This window comes from Xyrauchen texanus, chromosome 8 (assembly GCF_025860055.1).
Source record: "Xyrauchen texanus isolate HMW12.3.18 chromosome 8, RBS_HiC_50CHRs, whole genome shotgun sequence".
Classification (NCBI taxonomy): domain Eukaryota; kingdom Metazoa; phylum Chordata; class Actinopteri; order Cypriniformes; family Catostomidae; genus Xyrauchen; species Xyrauchen texanus.
The window spans coordinates 23,930,083-23,946,696 of NC_068283.1; the positions used below are offsets into that span (position 1 = coordinate 23,930,083).

Consider the following 16,614-nt stretch of genomic DNA (forward strand, 5'->3'; position numbering starts at 1 on the left):
ATTATAATTAAATATTCAAATGTTTTTCTTTTATATTTACAAATCTCAAATGATGTGATAATAAATGTTAATTTAGACAATTCTATGTGCTGGTGATGGGGGCATGGCAGAGCGACGTCTGTGGAGAGCAAGGCCGAGAGAGTGACTGCTGTAAGGGTTGGCACCTGTGGGAAATCACAGCTGTTTTGTGTTTGCAGTGAGAGCGGAGAGTGATTTAAAAGGCAATCCAGACCGCTGGAGGGGAGAGAGCACTTTTGTGTGTGTGGGCGTCATTTGCGTGTACAAAAAAATATTATAGTGAGTGAAAATAAAGATAGCTTTTGAGTTTGATTCGCCATCTCCCGCTTTCTCCTTGAGTGAAAGAACCTTGTGACAGTGGTGTCGAAATCCAGGAAGGAGGAAGGATACACTGCCATGACGTCCTCGCCGCTTGGAAGCTGTTGGAAGAAGTCTTCAAGTCTCTCGCCAGCATCCACCAAGAACAACACCAGGCCCTCACGGAGCAGTAGATGGAGAAGGAAAATTGAATCGAGGTGCTCCTCCAGGGTCAAGCGGAGGACCAGCGTGTGTTGTTGAGCTTGCTGCCCCAGGAGGGGGCTTCAGCCGTAACCCCAGCAGCAGCAGGACCCCATGTGATGCAAGCGAATATGAAACCGCTGGACAACCAGGAGGCCTTCTTGGAGCTCTTCGAACACACAGCCAGAGCCCTGGATTGGCCACACTCACAGTGGTTGGTCCATATGCTACCGCTGCTGTCTGGGGAAGCCAACTCGTGGCAAACCAACTTCTGGTGGCCAACCTCCTTGGGTATTCCGATTTTAAGAAAGCCATCCTGCAACAAGTCGGCCGCAGCCCGGAACAGCATCACCAGCGGATCCTCGCACTGAAGCTGAGTGAGTTCGGTCTTTCTTTCGCAATGCATAACAGCTCTGCGACGCCTGCCGGCAGTGGTTGCTGGCTGAGGAGGAGGGTGATACCAACGACATCATCAACATCATGGTGCTGGAGCAGTTTGTCTCCCAGCTGCCGAAGGGGATGGCGGAGTGGGTGTAGTGCCACTGTCTGGCGTGGCTGGTGGAGGCAATCCAGTTGACTGAGGATCATGTAGTGGTTTATCCAGGGGACAACAAGCCATTTTCTCTCTCTCTCTCTCTACCCAATTTCTCCTTTCCCTCCCATTCCCTGTATCCTGCTCCTGTTCCCCGGAAACAGGGAATTCCTTCCCCAAATCCGGTCACCTGGTCCCATGGGCATTCTTCCAGATCGCTTCCCCTAACCCTCTCCACTCTCCCCCACAGGCTGGTGAATCCGCTGCCACAGGTGTGGCCATGAAGTCTGGGCCGGTCTGTTGGAGCTGTGGGGGTCCTGGGCATTTCCAGGACTGATGCCCCACGATGAATTTGAAGACATTAGTCTGGGTCCCTGATGCGCCACAGGCCACCCCAATTGAGCAGGAGGATGCCTGGGAGTATAAAGGGAGGTACATATCAAGCCTTGGTGGATTCAGGTTGTAATTAAATTCACCAAAGTTTGATTCAATCCGAGGCTTTGGATACAAGCCGGCGGGTGATGGTGAGGTTTTTGCATGGAGATATTCACAATTATCTGTTAGTGATGGCCATAATTCAATTTCGGGGACAAAAGCATAGTGTACAGGCTACGGTTAGTCCCCGCCTCACCCATCCACTAATCTTGGGTATGAATTGGCCAGCATTTACTGCTTTATTGAGGGAAATCTGTGTGGATGGGTCCTGTTACAGAGTGTCTTGGTGTGTGGTTTGTGATGCACTGGCTAGGGAAGTGGAGTCATCCATCTACGTCAGCTCTGCACCAGGATGACGTAAGGGAGAGGGAATTGTTTGCTTCCCCAGCCCTTAGAGGATTCCCTATCAAGGATTGGTTGTATCGAGTGACACACTCAGAAAAAGGAAAATACAACCCAATTGTTAGTACTGAAGAACCGTCTGGAAAAGTTATACCAGACGGCTCAATTAAATCTGATGGCGGGTCACTTAGGGCAGGAAAAACACTGAACTGTCTAATGGCCCATTTCTATTGGATGGGCATTCATAGGGATGTTCGCAGATGGTGTGCAGCATGCCATGAATGTCAGTTCAGCCACCCCAAGAGTGCCATTGTGCCCCCTTCCATTGATCGAGGTCCCCTTTAAACAAACCACGTCAGGCATCGCTTTGTTTTGGTTCTAGTGGACTGCGCAACATCTTAGCACATAGTGTTGCAGAGGCACTCTTCAGAATCCTCACTGATCAGGGCAGAAAGTTTATGTCACATACACTACGCAAACTGTATGAATTATTGGGGATTAAATCGATGTGAACCAGCGTTGAACAACAGATGGCTTGGTCGATTGATTTAATCAGATACTAAAGAATATGATTGGTAAGTTTGTGCACGAAGACGCTCGAAATTGGTCAAGTGGCTCGAGCCCCTATTATTTGCAGTACGAGAGGTCCCACAAGCCTCCATGGGCTTATCCCCATTTTAATTATTGTAAATGTATTGGCTGCTTGGCGTGCTCAATGTCCTATGGGAAAATTGGGAAGAGAGAGACTGAATTAAAATTACATTCAATACGTTCTTGACCTGAGAGCAAAACTCCACACACTGGGGCAATTAACACAGGAGAATTTGCTCCAGGATCAAGAACGTCAAGGCTGGCTGGATAATGGTGTACTCGGCTATGGGAATTTGCACCGGGAGATAAAGTCCTTGTATTACTCCCCACATCAAGCTCTAAATTACTTGCCAAGTGGCAAGGACCCTTTGAGGTCACACAGCAGTTTGGGGAAATTGATTATGAGGTGAAACGAATGGATAGAGGTGGAGCACATCAAATTTACCACCTCTCTTAAAACCATGGCGAGAAGCAGTCCCTGTGATGTTGGCGATGGTGGTTCCAGAGAGGGAGGAGCTCAGACCGGAGGTGAACTTAAAAGCCACCGATCGAGTCACCCCAGTCACTTGCAGAGACAACCTCTCACCATCACATGTCATAGAGGATGCCAGGTTACAAGGAGAAATCTCAGACATGTTCTCGCCGCTTCCCGGTCGTACAAATCTCGTAGAGCACCATATCAAAACAATCCCAGGGATAGTGGTACACAGTCATCTCTACCGATTACCCGAACACAAAAATAGTGGGGCTGTCCTGAAGTAGATGGGATGGGCGAAACTCACGGCAAACCCAAAGAAGTGTGCAATAGGACGGATGGAAGTACAATACCTGGGATTCCACTTGGGTCATGGACAGGTGCGGCCACAAATTAATAAGACCGTGGTGATTGCAGCCTGCCCAAGACCTAAGACCAAAAATGAGGTGAGACAGTTCCATAGTTTTGTGCCTAATTATTCGACTGTCACCAGCCCGCTGACTGATTTTACTTAAAAGGGCAGGGTCCTGAGGCAGGGATCGCAGATGGCTGATGTGGATTTCCTCTTCGGAAATGGTGTGGGGGGTGGGGGAGTGACAGGCTGGATGTGTTCCTGGACTGAGTCTGGCGATGGGGGTATGGCTGAGTTACGTCTGTGGAGAGCGAGGCAGACAGAGAGGTAAGGGTTGACATCTGTGGGAAATCACCTCTGACAGCTGTTTTGTGTTTGCAGTGAGATCGTAAAGTGATTTAAAGGGCGATCCAAACCGCTGGAGTGGAAAGAGTGAGCCGAGCTGGCAATTGCATGTACAAAAAACAATAGCGTGAGCGAAAATAAAGACACCTTTTGAGTTTGATTCGTCGTCTCCTGCTTCCTCCTTGACAGAGTGAAAGAAGCTTGTCACATATGTTTTGGATAATTAATTACAACATTCATGGGATAATTCATACAACATTTTTTAATATAAAATAAGAAAATATAATTTACTCACCCTCACGTTGTTCAAAACCTTGGTCTTTCTTTCATCTGTGGAACACAAAAGAACATGTTAGGCACATCGTGAGTCTCATTCTTCATTTACTTTCATTGCAAAAATGTCCCATACTGTACAATGAAAGTAAATTGTGACTGAGGTTGCCATTCTACCTAACATCATCTTTTATATTCCACTAAATCTAAGGTCATTTATATTTGGAACAGTATGTTAGTAAGTGAATGATAATATAATTTTAATATCTTGGTGAACTATCTCTTTAAAGGTGTTGATTTTAGCATTCTGAAGTTTTCAGGAGATCATTTTGAGACCAAAACCGAACAAAAGAGCAGCATTGTTTGTTCCTTTGGCTGTCAATTTCAACAGTGGCACAATAGTGCCCTCAACTGACAAATATTATGAATCACATTGTTGTTTGCTGTTTACAAAGTCTACAATTGTCGTAAATACCAGTGGGATATCTCAGGAGAGTTATTTCATTAATATCTTTTAGCAAGTTGGAAAATGTTTTGCATACTTTCCCATGTAATAATCGCTTACAGCACCTTTATTTATATGTTACGTGATGACACAATTTGGAAACATTGATTGTCTTAACAGATAAATATATTAGTGTCAATTTTTGATATATTTAGTCAGCTGTGCAATATTTGTCTGTTTATATTACCTTGTAATATAAACAAGGTAATATAAACAGACAGGTTAGACATTTTATGGATGCACAGACAAATAGGACACCAAGTACACCTCAATGGCCCTTCAAGGCTTCAGAGATGCAAACACGTGAGAACCATTTGAGGAACTGATTGTGTGTGTCTGTGTGTAAATCTGATTTTCATATACGTCTATATGCATCTGTGTTTCACTACTGTGCACATAAACCCATTTTATCATGTGCTTCTTGCAAAATGTTTTAGGTTACATTGCACTGTTATGATTATATTGCTTGCTGTGACATAGATTTTTTGATATTTAAAATAAAAGCAATGGCTTAGTGTATTGGAGAGATTTCAAAACATGTGAATGCTATTAACTTAAGTAAACATTACTTGTAAATCCATCAAACCCCTCCTTTTGCCTTGTTAGTGCAGGGATGCTGAGATTCTATCAATGAGAAAGGGCTCGTGTTCCCATGGAAACAGTTATGAATGAGAAGGGCCCAGTACCCGTAGAAGCTGTCTGAATGAGGAATTGCCGGTTGCTATGGGGATACATGGGGTGTATTGTGAGGAAGTCTGTGGTTAGAGGCAGTTGAGAGGCATCCTCTTCGGCATTCTAAACAAACTGCGCCACTGCTGTGACAGTATCAATAGATTAAATGGTACCTAAATGGTAGAGTTTTGACTAGTAGCAGCAGTGACCTACTTACAAGAAAGAAAGAGAATAGCCACCACCACTTTCCGCAGACTGTACTAAAGTACTGAAACCACTCACTAGGCAGTTATCAAACTGGCAGGGACTGTGGCATGTTTGGCAAGTATGAAACCCCAAATGGTGCCTCCAGTATCTTGTCATTTTTACATTGGACATCCTGGTTTTCATGAGATTTTTTAAATCTTTCTTCTGCTGTCTTTCTCCTTCCTTTTTATTTCATTACCAGCCATACACACACTCTCACTGTGTGACCAGGATTGTAGTGAGATGGATTTACAGATACCTCCCAGTGGGCTGCCCCGTGTCAGTGCAATGTGAACACCTGTGAATCACTCTCTGTATCCCATAAACCAAATATGCCAGGTTCTTTGGGGGCTCCACTGGGGATTCCCTTCCTAAACCTCACAAGCTCAGAACAGCAAGGCTGGCTCTCATATCACATCCATTTTAGTGGAGGAAACAGACACTTTTTATGCCTTTATAACAGAGTTTAGATGATTCCTCCAACAGCTGAGCTACAGTGCAATGCGATCAAATTTGAACACATTTGTAAATGTAGGGGGGGGGGTGCAGTTGTTGTTATAGCACCTCTCGTATTCATTCAATGCCACGATGTACAGCAAGCCACTTAAAAATTATTTGGCAAAAACGTAGGTATAATAATGTGTTTCTATAAGACTAAGTGCATTTACATGCACAATAATATGCTAACAAAATCATGTTTACAGAAGATTTTAAATAGTGTTTATCTCTGGTTGTAATGTCAAAACACACTGAATAAGCCATTAGAATGGCATGTAAAGGTGTTTACATGCAGAGCAAAATCAAGGTAATGGTCAAGAATAAATGTGTGCTGATCATGGGTAAATAAATTTTTAGCAAAAATGTATAAACTTTAAAAAACAGACCTACCATGAGCTACAATGTTTAGGCATCTGTAGAAGCCACAAGTCAGTACAACTACATAAAAAAATAAAATAAAATTTAATAGCTGAATTCCTGGAGAGGAATTACACAATCCAGCTCCACCAATCAAAGTATCTGTTACCATAGAAACAGAAATTGTGGTAAAAGCCCACTCCAATGAAGCATTGCGAAAGAGTGATATAATCACATCGGTCTCGCTACTCTCTCAAACTCATTATATATTTTTACAGTATATATGAATATTTTAAAATAGATTATTGTTTTTAATATTTACAAATAATATTACTAAGTCTGACTACCGAATAACTAAGTCAATAACTTTAAATGGTACCATTGTTTTTATTCAATTGCGTTATTTGCAAAGCTGTGTAAGATTGTACTGTAGTTCATTTCCTCATTAAAAGTTTAAGGTGAATTGTGTAACTTTGGTGTTAAAATACTTTCTTATCTCAGATTAATATGCAGAGACAAATAAATGGAACCATTTCTTTCGAAAACTGTAAACACTGTCTCTGTGGCACTATAAACATTATTCTGTTTGCATTATGCAACCCGTCCAACTTACTACAACAACATTGATTCAAACAATGGCATGAGCAGGAGGCAGGACTACCTTGTTTGTTTGATAAGCAGCAGGGGAGTGTATTTGGAATGGTGTTTGGAAATTAATTTTAGACATTTATTTGTGCAATGCCATTCGGTGGCAATGAAATTACACACTTCAGCTTTAAAGGAGCAATATGTAACATTGTCATCAAGCATTTAAAAGAGGTACTGCAGTCCAAATTCAAAATATTGGAGAGAGTTGTCTCCCCGGCCCCCTCGTCCCCCGACTTGAAGCTCACGCAGGTTTCCAGGTTGAGGGCACGCAACAGGAATGAGCCAACTGACAATGGCAAGGGACGAGCCTTATACTGTAAGTTGATCAGCTAATGTATATGTTTGTAATGGTTTTTTTTTTTTTGCAAATTGTAAACCAGCTCATGTGGATTTTTCATAACTCTAGCTAGATGTATTGCTGACTTGCATGGCTGCAGCATGTTGTGTTTGCTGTAAACTTGATTCAAATCTGGCAACCCGGTGTGTCGAAATACTATTGGGAAATGGGCAGTGGGCGGGATCACACTGATCAAAACACAAACTTACTATCAAAGTTTTAATGTTGTCATTCATCAATGTTTTGTTTTGATTCAAACCTCTTTATTGAAGAATTTCTTTGAATAACATTCTTTTTTTTATTTTCTATGGAGAAAATGAATGGGGGGAGGGGGGGGGGTCACTATTGCGCTCCGTTAACCTTATAATTGTTCACTCAAACCATTAGATATTATTATTTGTGTGTATGTTTGTTCATTTATACACTTTTATCTATATGTGTAGTGTGTGATGTGTGTACATGTTCATGAGAGAGTGGCGCGTGTGTGTGTGTGTGTGTGTTAGAGACAGGGAGAGAAAGTGTTGTATAATAAATCAGGTACAGCTGGCAGTTATAGCTCTCAGACTGCAAGTCTATAAATAGGCGAGGAGAGATGGGAATTAATCAGCCAGTCAGTATCTTCCTCTCACACTTATTCAACTCCACCCCTCTCTCTGTTCCCTCTTCCTCCTCCAAACTCCTTTGACTCTCTTTCTTTGCCTCCTGCCTTTTTGTTCTGTTCACTCTCTCTTATCCTTTCTTTCTCATTTTGCTTTCTGTCCATCCCCTGTAATTTACATTAGTATTAGCTAATAGCCACTTTCCTTGAAAATTATTTACTGCATGGTTTAAAGCATTTGAGGCAAAAATCCCATGTTTTTGTGAGAATTATTTAGATATGCGTTAGCTACTGTAGATGATAAACACATACCTATCATGAAAATGTATGAAGTATCTACACTCACCTAAAGGATTATTAGGAACACCATACTAATACTGTGTTTGACCCCCTTTCGCCTTCAGAACTGCCTTAATTCTATGTGGCATTGATTCAACAAGGTGCTGAAATGTTGAAATGTTGGCCCATATTAATAGGATAGCATCTTGCAGTTGATGGAGATTTGTGGGATGCACATCCAGGGCACGAAGCTCCCGTTCCACCACATCCCAAAGATGCTCTATTGGGTTGAGATCTGGTGACTGTGGGGGACATTTTAGTACAGTGAACTCATTGTCATGTTCAAGAAACCAATTTGAAATGATTCGAGCTTTGTGACATGGTGCATTATCCTGCTGGAAGTAGCCATCAGAGGATGGGTACATGGTGGCCATAAAGGGATGGACATGGTCAGAAACAATGCTCAGGTAGGCCGTGGCATTTAAACGATGCCCAATTGGCACTAAGGGGCCTAAAGTGTGCCAAGAAAACATCCCCCACACCATTACACCACCACCACCAGCCTGCACAGTGGTAACAAGGCATGATGGATCCATGTTCTCATTCTGTTTACGCCAAATTCTGACTCTACCATCTGAATGTCTCAACAGAAATCAAGACTCATCAGACCAGGCAACATTTTTCCAGTCTTCAACTGTCCAATTTTGGTGAGCTCTTGCAAATTGTAGCCTCTTTTTCCTATTTGTAGTGGAGATGAGTGGTACCCGGTGGGGTCTTCTGCTGTTGTAGCCCATCCGCCTCAAGGTTGTGCGTGTTGTGGCTTCACAAATGCTTTGCTGCATACCTCGGTTGTAACGAGTGGTTATTTCAGGCAAAGTTGCTCTTTTATCAGCTTGAATCAGTCAGCCCATTCTCCTCTGACCTCTAGCATCAACAAGGCATTTTCGCCCACAGGACTGCCACATACTGGATGTTTTTCCCTTTTCACACCATTCTTTGTAAACCCTAGAAATGGTTGTGCGTGAAAATCCCAGTAACTGAGCAGATTGTGAAATAGTCAGACCGGCCCGTCTGGCACCAACAACCATGCCACGCTCAAAATTGCTTAAATCACCTTTCTTTCCCGTTCTGACATTCAGTTTGGAGTTCAGGAGATTGTCTTGACCAGGACAATGTGGCAGCAACTGCCATGTGATTGGTTGATTAGATAATTGCATTAATGAGAAATTGAACAGGTGTTCCTGTTCCTCATATAAAATGATTTATATGATTTTTGCCTGTTCCTTTTCAGAAGTCTTCTACTTCTCAAGTATATCCAACGATTATAATCATACCACAGTTTTGTTATTTTGACATAATCTATTAACTGATAATCAATTCATCCAAATACTATTCTAAAAACTAACACCAAATTTTGGTAACAATGTTGCAGATATTGCAAACCTCTTTGAAAATAAATAGAACATAAGAAAACTCATATTTTGACCACCTGAGGTTGATAACCACATTTTTCCAAAGGTACATCCTTACTTTGACTATTTGTTGAAAATCTTTAAGATTTTAAAATTGATAGTTCACCCAAAAAAAAGTATTCTCTCTTTATTTACTCACCCTGGTGATTCAGACTTATTCATTTCTTCTGCATAACACAAACAAATATCTCAGCTCTGTAGGTTCATACAATGCAAGTTGATGGGTACCAACATTATGAAGGTAAACAATGCACATAAAAGCAGCATTCTGTAAAAGTAATCCACATGACTCTAGTTAAATCTATCTTCTGAAGTGATATAAGAGGTGTTGGTGAGAAACAGATCAATATTTAAGTCCTTTTTTAGTATAAATTCTCCTCCATTTTTTGATAGTAATAAATGACTTAAATATAGATCTGTTTCTCACCCACACCTATCATATCACTTCTGAAGATATGGGTTTAACTACTGGAGTCTTATGGATTACTTTTATGCTGCCTTTATGTACATTTTGTAGCTTCAAAATTTTGGTACCCATTCACTTGCATTGTATGAACTAACAGAGCTGAAATATTCTTCTAACAATCATTGTTTGTGTTCTTCAGAAGAAAGAAAGTCTTACACATCTGGTATGGCATGAGGGTGTGCAGGGCTGGACAGGTAATCTGGGCATTTTTCCCTGTGGGCCGACGCACTTTGTGGCCAATCAGGGGCGGACTGGCCATCGGAAGAACCCAGCGGGCCTGTGGGTCGGCCGTGAAACGGACTGAATGGGCCATAATAAGCTATAATGAGCTGCTGCATTATGCAGAACGTACCACAAAATGGCACCATGTTATGCAGAAAAGGACAGCATTTTACCTATGTAAAATCCCGGGCTGATTTCTCTTCCCAGTCCAGGTGTGTAAATTATGAGATCATTTAAATGTTTGGGTGAACTAACTATCCCTTAAGGCCATCATCTGTTCTTTATTTATAGAAAGTAAATAAGTCTTTCCTCAGCCTCACTTATAGGTGTCTATCTCTTTCTGTCCTCTGCTTTTTTGGGTGTTATGTTTGGGTGTGGTCCTAGTGAAACTGAGTGTTGATTTGAGTAGCACTTTCATATGACTGTTGACGCTGTCATTATTTAAAGCAATCTTGGACAGGTTGAAATGTCTCAAAGGGCCATATTCCTGCAGTATGTCGAGTTAAACGAAACTGCCTCTCTTTAAATTGTTAGCTGTTCTATCTCGATAAACAGGCTTTGCATGGTGTTAAAACTGATATTTTACTACCACATCTGTGTATACTACAATTTTGGTGAATCTTGATTAAAATTCCAGTGTCATATATTTTACTATCAGCAGTGCTGGATTGATTTGGTTGGATTCATGTCTTTGTTCTCTTCCACATGTTATCATTAAAAAGAATCTGTTTCCAGCACAAATAAAGGTCATATGAATACAACGCAGCAGTACTCACATTTATCTCTATTCTCACTGCATGGACTCTGACATTCACTCTGTGGGGGTACAGGCAGTGTGTGCCATCCTGTCTAAAAACATTAGAGCTCACCGCATATTTTCTTTTGACCATACTCTTAGGTATACTGTAATGTTTATGGCTGAGTAGAGGATTCTGCCTCCCTTTCAGTACAGAAGCATCTATTATTAAACAATAAATAATGGTTCATAAAATTATGCTGTAAGAGTCTCAAACCTTTCTTTCTTATGCAGAATACAAAATGAGTTGTTTTAATGAAGTCAGCCCTCTGTATTTTCAATGCAATGGCAGTGGGCAATGTCTCACTTTAAAACTTACAAAAGGACACAAAAGTACCTTAAAAGCACTGTTAGTCAATGCAAGTCTTGTCTTATATTCCAAGTCACTGTGATGAGGATAGTCTGGATGTGATTAGATTTGTATGAGTTCTGGGTAAAAGTGAAGTGTGTAAGTTTTGCGCAAATTGCAATCTTTGTTTGAGTGGCCCAGCTGGGTCGGACATTGCATCATTTGGGGAGGAACTTTCTTTTTGACTGAACAATGATGACTGATATGTTAAAAGTGTTTCTTAGGTGTTTTTATTTATTAATTTTTTTTTGCAATTATGTTTGGTGTCATTAATAGCCACTTCCTCTTACGTGTTACTATTGTCTGCCTTTATGCTTTCTTTCCTCAAGAAAAACCTTTATCGAAAGAACATTTTCTTGCATTACAAGGTCCGCTGTCATGTCTGAATTTGTCTTCTTTTGGCTTGCCTCAGCATAACTTCTTTATATCTTTCCAGAATCCTCTCCACAGTGGGGTCAGACTTTGACCTAAGGACACTGCGTGCCGTTCGAGTGTTGAGACCTCTCAAACTGGTGTCTGGGATACCCAGTGAGTAGCAGGGGATGGATGCCCCAGATACATAATGACGTGATGTGATGCTAATTATGTTAAATTAGATGTTTTAAGTTCTCATTTACTGCACACAAATTACTTTACTGTTTAATTCAAAGAGAAAATTATCACATTACTAAACACTTTCTTTTATGTTACTTCACAGAAATCTAAAACTCAGCACCACACATTTCTCCTTTACAATGATTTAACTTCAGCAGTCACAGAAACGCAAACAGATGTACATATCAACATAATTCAAGTTTTAAATTTATTCTACATACATTCCAAAAAAGTGATGACCTGCAATTGTTATCATAAGGGCATATTTCTACCTGACCTAACACTTAAAGGTGCACGCAGTAGTTTTTCCCCATTAAAATAGTTTTACTTCTAAAGAAATTAATTGTCATTTTGAAATATATGTATAATATCATGACCACTCATGTCAGATGAGAACTCTAGTTGTATCAGTAACCTTATAAAAGCTGTGTTATTCTACATGGTGAGGGTTCCCTCATGGGGGTTGTAATTTTAGAATCACATGACCAGCTTAATACTACTCGCTTAATCTAAGTAACAAGAATGTTATTGGACACTTTCACTCATTGATTAAATTATTCATTGTTGATTGTGAATAGTTACTTTCTACAATGGGACCTGCAAATAAAAAATATTGAGTTTGATTGATGCTGCATCCACACCACTAGGTGCCACTGTAAGTCCAAGATGACACAAAAACAATTACTGAGTGCACATTTAAAGTTGTTTTGCTGGTGAGACCTATTGTATTCAGGTTGATTCATGGTGTTAAATAATATTTTTACTTCAATGAATTCAGTTAATTTAGCTGATACCACATTTTTAGGTTAACATTTTTTTTCCAGTGTTAATTTAATTGAAAATCAGTGAATGTAATCTGATTAGAACAATTGTAAATGTAATGTGTTACACTACTTTTTAATTTAAAGTAATCCGATTACTACTACTAATTACCTTATAATCAGATTACACTCAACAGTGCATAGTTTGTGTCATACACTCCATTACAAACTACCTTTGTAAACCTGTCCTATACATTTTTAGGATCATAAAACCGCACCAAAAGCTTTGTCCGTGTCAATGTGCTTGTCCTCTAGGCTTGCAGGTGGTCCTCAAATCTATCATGAAGGCCATGATTCCTCTGCTGCAGATTGGTCTGCTGCTCTTCTTTGCTATCCTCATGTTCGCCATCATTGGCCTGGAGTTCTACATGGGCAAATTTCACAAAACTTGCTTTGATAAATTCACTGGTAGGCCTTACGCTTTCCATTATCTCTATGACTGGGACTCAACTATGTAATTGTAAGCTGTACTAAGTTTGAAGAGAAACATTTGCCTTCAAAATCCCACACTCTTTCCCCTCCTTTCTCTCTTTCTATTAGATGAGATCCGGGAGGAGACTCCATGCGGGCTTGAATTTCCCGCTCGTCTCTGTCCTAATGGAACAGTCTGTCAAGAATACTGGCTAGGACCTAACTATGGTATTACCCAGTTTGACAACATCCTATTTGCTGTGCTCACAGTCTTCCAGTGTATCACCATGGAGGGCTGGACTGACCTGCTGTACTATGTAAGTCACACACTGCAACACTTCGCTTTGACACTCTGGAGTCATCTATTGCTATAAAGCAGTGGTTCTCAACCCAAAAAATGTGTGGCTGGTCTTTACTGCATTTTTATGTGTCATAAAAATGTAAAAGCTAATGTTAAATGAAAACACAAACAGGGCATTAGCCTACCCATATTCATCAGCATATGTTACCTTAATACATACTTATTGCCTAGCATTTTATACATTTAAGTACTTGCTTAAATTACTCAAACATTTTATGCATTTTTAACCAGGCTTTAAGGAAATGCATGACAGTTTAAACAATATTATTTTCATTATACATATTTTCACATATAACACATATTACACTTATTCACTAAACTGGAAAACACTCTGGACTATAAATCATTAAATAGGATATGATTCATTCTAAATGTACATACCCAGTCCTCACATGTGCAGAAAATGTGGTCAAACTCTACACATGCATCCTTCAAATATGATCAATAACAAACACTCAATTTTAACATGCAACTCTTCTGAAAACATATTTAATGCAATTAATAAGCATTTATGTAAAATGTGTTTTTACCCAAAGAATTATCAAACGATGACCAAACTGGGAGTTCTCCTGCAAAATGCATGCTCTCACATCTCCAACACGAGAGAGTGCTGGAAAGCAAGTGTCACAAAACTGTTGTTGCAAAATGTTTGGTTACGTATGTAACCTCCGTTCCCCGAGGGAGGGAACGACACGTTGTGTCGGAGAAGCGACACTAGGGGTCTCTCTTGAGCGCCGATATTCACCTCTGATCTTATTGAATAGGGCCAATGGGAGTTGGCAGTCAGTATTTGCATACCCCGCCCCCGGACATACGGGTATTTAAGCGGGGAAAATACGGGAGTTCATTCAGGATTTTTCTGAGGAGCCGGAAATGGTCCGGCCACAACAGTGGCTCGGTTCAGCGACATGGCGGAGGAAAGACACAACGTGTCGTTCCCTCCTTCGGGGAACGGAGGTTACATACCTATCCAAACATTCCCCTTCTGTCGCTCTCTCCACGTTGTGTCGGAGAAGCGACACTAGGGGACCCATTCCAATCTTGCCATGCGCTGAACCTTGTACGTGGACCGCCGATACAGAGGCGGGCAGGGATTTCATCCAGTGCCACGCATCGTCTGTACCTGGCTGCACGTACCCTTCCCCAATGCCCCATAAGAACATCGGAGTCCTTCTAGTTACCCTGGGAGGGGAACAAGGCGATGTTTGCCAACATGGGAACGGGCCAGCCTCGAGACGTGGAAGTACGCGTCCTTCAGGTCCACCGCTGCGAACCAATCTAGATGCTGAACGCCAGCCAGAATATTTCTCTGCGTAAGCATTTTGAACGGGAGTTTTAACAAGGCCCGATTGAAAACTCGCAAGTCCAGGATTGGTCGTAAGCCGCCGCCTTTCTTGGGTACAATGAAGTAAGGGCTGTAGAAACCCTTCCTCATTTCGGTTGGAGGGACGGGCTCTACCGTGCCCTTGGCTAAGAGGGTCGCGATTTCCGTGCGCAGGGAACTGGTGTGCTCACCGTGTACTGCGGAAAAGCGGACGCCCCTGAAGGGGGGCGGGAGCCGGGCAAACTGAATTGCGTAACCGAGTCGAATGATCCGGTGCAGCCAGCATGATGCATTGGGAAGCGAAAGCCACGCTTCCCAGCTCTGCGCTAGGGGCACCAAAGGGACGAGTATTTTGGACGTACCCGGCGGGGCCTCGCAGCGGGGCGGAACAGGTAATGCAGCGTCGGGCGGCTTCGTTGCGGCCTGAGGCTGAGGTGCTGAGAATAGACTCAAAGAACTTACCTTGCTCCACGCGCCCGGCAGGGGGCGGGTTCTTGACTGAGGAGGAGGCCTGATGTTGGCGTCCTCTGGACTCGTCTGAACCGGCCGGCCGGGGGACAGTCGTGGGCAGGCGGAAGGCGGGATCGCCATGTCCGGTGTACCAGGACTGTTGTGATCTGAAAGCACATTGCCGTGAAAACGGCATTTGCGGGCCAGGTGACCCAGAGGCAAAGGAAATAGCTCTTTTATTGAGAATGTGGGTACCACAGCCCCGTCAGGGGTGTGGCAAATGAAAAAACAAAGGATTCTCCTCCCGGCCCTCCACCGGGGGACGGAGCGGTCTTACCACCTCCGGAGCTAACGTCTTCGGCTCTGGTTCGGCTGTCTCAGGAACGCTTGGGATCCTTCCGGGTCCTGGAGGGGGTTACGTGAGACAGGGGCGTCGCGCCGCCTGCGGAGTGCTTCGACGCTGGGGCTGAGAGCTGGGCCCGGGTTGAGGCGGAGCAGGAGCTGGTTTCTTCGCAGGGGGACGCCCTCGGCGGGCAGACGGGGCAGGGCCCGTGAGCGGCAGGTCTGCGGCGGGGCATGATGTGCTGAAATGGCCTCCGTCTGCTTCTTCACCGCGGAGAACAGTTGGGCGAAGTCCTCGGCGGTGTCACCGAAAAGGCCAATCTGGGAGACAGGTGCGTCCAGGAAGCGGTTTTTGTCAGCCTCACGCATCTCGACCAGGTTGAGCCAAAGATGGCGTTCCTGGACCACTAGGGTGGCCATCGTCTGTCCGAGTGCCTGTGCTGTGGCCTTCGTTGCTCTCAGGGCGAGGTCGGTCGCTGAGCGCAGTTCCTGCAGCACATCAGGATCAGGTCCACCCCCGTGCATGTTTCTGAGAGCTTTGGCCTGGTGGACTTGCAGGAGGGCCATCGCATGCAGGGCGGAGGCAGCGCGTCCAGCCGTAGTGTAGGCCTTCGCGTTACGCGAGGATGTTGTCCTAGAGGGCTTGGATGGGAGTACGGGGCGACCCCGCCAGGAGGTAGGGCTACCGGGGCATAGATGGTGCGCAACTGCCCTATCAACCTGGGGAATCGCGTCGTGCCCGTGGCGCTCTCCGCCGTCGAGGGTGGAGAGAGTGGAGCGGGTGGCACCTAGACGAGCGGAGAGCGGGGCTCTCCACGTAGACGTCAGCTCATCATGCACCTCCGGGAAGAAAGGGACCGGGGGGATGCGAGGCCGCGAATGGCGCACTGCCCCCAGGAACCAATCATCCAACCGAGAAGGCTGTGGGGAGGATGGAGGGTTCCAATCCAACCCCACGCTCAAAACGGCCCGGGCAAGCATGTTGGATATCTGAGCGTCGGCCTC

General features: G+C 43.4%; 1 protein-coding gene across 1 annotated transcript in view; it reads left to right on the forward strand.

The window, feature by feature from the left end:
• The window catches only part of cacna1aa (calcium channel, voltage-dependent, P/Q type, alpha 1A subunit, a), a 123,340-nt gene that overhangs the window by 27,400 nt on the left and 79,326 nt on the right, over positions 1–16,614 (forward strand). The window contains exons 4-6 of the mRNA XM_052131564.1: positions 11,743–11,834; positions 12,977–13,129; positions 13,262–13,449. Coding sequence (XP_051987524.1) covers positions 11,743–11,834; positions 12,977–13,129; positions 13,262–13,449 — 433 coding nt within the window. The remainder of the gene's footprint in view (positions 1–11,742; positions 11,835–12,976; positions 13,130–13,261; positions 13,450–16,614) is intronic.